The following is a 3244-nucleotide window of genomic DNA, read 5'->3' as shown; positions in this document are numbered from 1 at the left end:
AGATTGAATAAATAAACTACTATGATAAATCAAGAAGTCAAAATCAATATCCGAATAACAATAGTCATGAAAGAACCACAACCCTAGAATGTAAAGTTTAGCTCCATATAGACATGGTAGCCAAACAACAAATCATACAAAGAAACATAAAAAATACTAAGTTTGGTGGGAGAAAGATGAAACTAGATGAATTCCGGCCTCCACAGCTTTGTCGTGGCTTTTTTTCTCCTTCCCAATATGTTCGATGACCTAAAAGAGGCATTTTTGGCTTATATATTGTGTACAAAAGTCGTGGGCCAAAGTTCTCCTATTTCTAATCCAAATCAGCTTCAGGGATTGATGCTAGGATGGATGCGTCGCATCCACCTCGTCCTCCACTTCTCAGCTTCGCATGCTAGGGTGGATGCTTCGCATCCACCTCATCCTCCACTTCTCAGCTTTGCCCAGGTGCGGATGTTAAGGCGGATGCTATGGGCCGACTTCACTGCTAAGAGTGTACGAAATCTGATCTTTTTCTAGATTGGATGCGACGCATCCAATCTCTCTTCCTCTACCTAGAGCACCTTTTCTTCATATTTTTGCACTCCATACACCCTAATTTACCCCACATAACTCAATTAGTGATAAAACCAATAATTAAACCATGTTGGGCATTTTAAAGATCAAATAACATCAAGAAGCGGTTAAAACATGGGTAAAGTAACATCAACACATATCGAAATATGCCAAACATCACCAGCCCAGTCAAGTACGCAAATATACAACATTTTATCAGGTTGTATATTCAACAAATGTTTCCTGTAGTTTATGTCTAATTTGACACTGTCCATTTGTCGAATTTTCATTTTGAAGAATTATCTCCAAGTTCGAGTCATTGCTTTTGGTTACTACTGTTACGTCCTCAAGGGAATGACCATAGGGTGCTAATACCACCCATTGAGCATGTATCAGATAGTAATGCATATTTACAGTAGATTTTCCTGCAAAAAAGAAATCAACGTTAGTGTAAATATTATCCCACATTGCCTCCTCCTCAAGGGTTTGATAATGGCGATCGGGTTTGTATCTCCCAGTAGACCTCCTCCCCATTCTGCTCTTATCTTCCTCATCTGCTAACCTCCTGCAGTTCTTATTCTTAATTATGGACATTGAGATTTATCATCATTCACAATCCTCCTTCCTTGAATATCCATTTGACCAAAGCAATTGCTCTCAATGGGACCAATATCTAGTGCATAGTTAGCAAGATGATCTGCCAGTTTGTTACCTTCTGTAACTGTATGGTTTATTGTAACATTGCAGCTTGACATTAGTTGTTTGATCTCTTCCACTTCTCTTGCCACAGACCAAGGGGCAGACCACTCTCCTTCCATTGCATTCTTCACTATCATACAATCTGTGTGCAGATCAATACTGATATGATCATGTTCTATACAAAATCTAAGAGCCTAAACCACGGCCTTTGCTTCTGCTTCTGTATTAGTTCCTTCGGGTATTTCTTTACCACAAGCATATATCACATCTCCCTCTTCATTCCTCATAACAAAACCAATAGCACTTCTCCCTAGGTTGCCCCTGGAAGCCCCATCAGTGTTCACTTTAATCCTGTCTGCTGTGGGGAACTCCCATAACACCTTAGTAATTTTAAACTTAGGAATACAGTGTTCCATAATTGTAACTAAATCTGGCCATTTGTGTGGTACGAGATGTAGGCTAGATTTCTTAAATTTGACAAGTGATTGGAGTGTATTAGATACCTGATAAATGACCCTACTCACAATTACTGCTTCTCCATATTTGTGTATTAGATACCTGATAAATGGCTGGCAATGCCTGAATTATAGGCTTTAATTTTGGTATAGCATCAGCAGTCCAACACTTGATTATAGCTTGGTGAAATGTTAACTCCTCTATCCTAATTCCTACACTTGGTAGAAAATATGACCACACTCTTCTAGCACTATATGATGTAAAAAATAAGTGTTGCATTATTTCTTTCATCGGATTAGTACAACACCAACATCTAGAAGCCATCATGTAGCCCAGTTTTATGATAAAGTCATCTAGTGGTAGCTTATTTCTCCATACTTTTCACATGAATAAAGCTATTTTAAATGCTAAACCTTTCGCCCAAATCTTCTTATAAGCATTGCATGGTTCATGCCTCCTTCTCACATATTCCCAAGCTGATTTACACTAAAATATCCCCTAGTTTCTAGCATCCAAAATGGCTTATCGAGTACATCATGTAACACCGGTGCTTTAGAGTGTTCCAGTATGTGGTTGGAAAATTCTTTTGGCAATATTTATCTAATTTTGGCTTCATCCCACTATCCATCTTTCATTAAATCACGCACATTATGAACTGTTTTATCACAAAACAAATCATGTGGAGTCATGAAATACAAAGCCCCAAACCTGTCCAGTTTTCAAACTTGAACAGAACTGATCCCATTTTTGTATGCCACACAATTTGGTGTTCAACTAAATCCCTGCATTCGATTATTTTCTTCCATATACGGGATCCAGCCCTCTATGGTACCACCATAGAATTGTATTTTTTGCAGTACTTTTGACACATAAATGAACTCCACATAGTAGATTTTGTTCTAAAGTTCCACCACAGTTTTTAAAACAAAGCCTTTGAAACATCATCGAGAGATCTAAATCCTACTCCCCCTTCCTCACATGGCAAACATAATTTCTTCCATGAAGCCCAATGTCTGCCCGAGCCACCAATAGAATTATACCATAAGAAATGGGCAAATATCTTGTGCAATTTTTTAATCACATAAGTATGAGGATTTACTGCTGAAAGGAGGTAAATTGGCATGCTTTGAAGAACATGTTTGATCAATACAGCCCTACCTTCTATAGAAAGAAGTTTACCTTTACATGCTTGCAATTTGTCTAACACCTTGTTGAGGAGACCTTGATAATAGCCCATCCTTCTTCTGGAGTAGAAGATTGGGCAACCAAGGTACGTGAATGGAAATTCCTTATTCGATATCCCAGTGATCCTTTCCACCTTGTGTATGACCTGTTCACTAGTAGAGTGATGCATATAAATGGAAGATTTACTTTTGTTTATCAGCTGACCAGAAGCCCCTTCATATGCATACAAGACTTCCATCACCAATTGTAACGAGGTAGCATTAGAGGATAAGAATATGATCGTATCATCAGCATATGCTGGATGATTAATCTTTGGGCTCCACTTAGGCAATCTAAATCCACAAAAGTA

The 3244-nt window shown here is 38.3% G+C and overlaps 1 protein-coding gene across 1 annotated transcript; it reads right to left on the bottom strand.

Moving 5' to 3' along the window:
• Positions 1-1139: 1139 nt before the first annotated feature.
• Positions 1140-2455, bottom strand: LOC142166468 (uncharacterized). The gene is made up of 4 exons (XM_075225860.1): positions 2419-2455; positions 1813-1922; positions 1505-1634; positions 1140-1396 (listed from the first exon to the last, which is right to left on the bottom strand). The coding sequence occupies exons 1-4, from the start codon at positions 2453-2455 to the stop codon at positions 1140-1142; spliced, it is 534 nt and encodes a 177-aa protein (XP_075081961.1).
• Between the last annotated feature and the right edge of the window lie 789 nt (positions 2456-3244).

The sequence above is a fragment of the Nicotiana tabacum genome, chromosome 2, assembly GCF_000715075.1.
Source record: "Nicotiana tabacum cultivar K326 chromosome 2, ASM71507v2, whole genome shotgun sequence".
Lineage (NCBI taxonomy): Eukaryota > Viridiplantae > Streptophyta > Magnoliopsida > Solanales > Solanaceae > Nicotiana > Nicotiana tabacum.
Note: the sequence above shows the minus strand (reverse complement) of the source record. Positions and strands in the feature narration are given on the sequence as shown.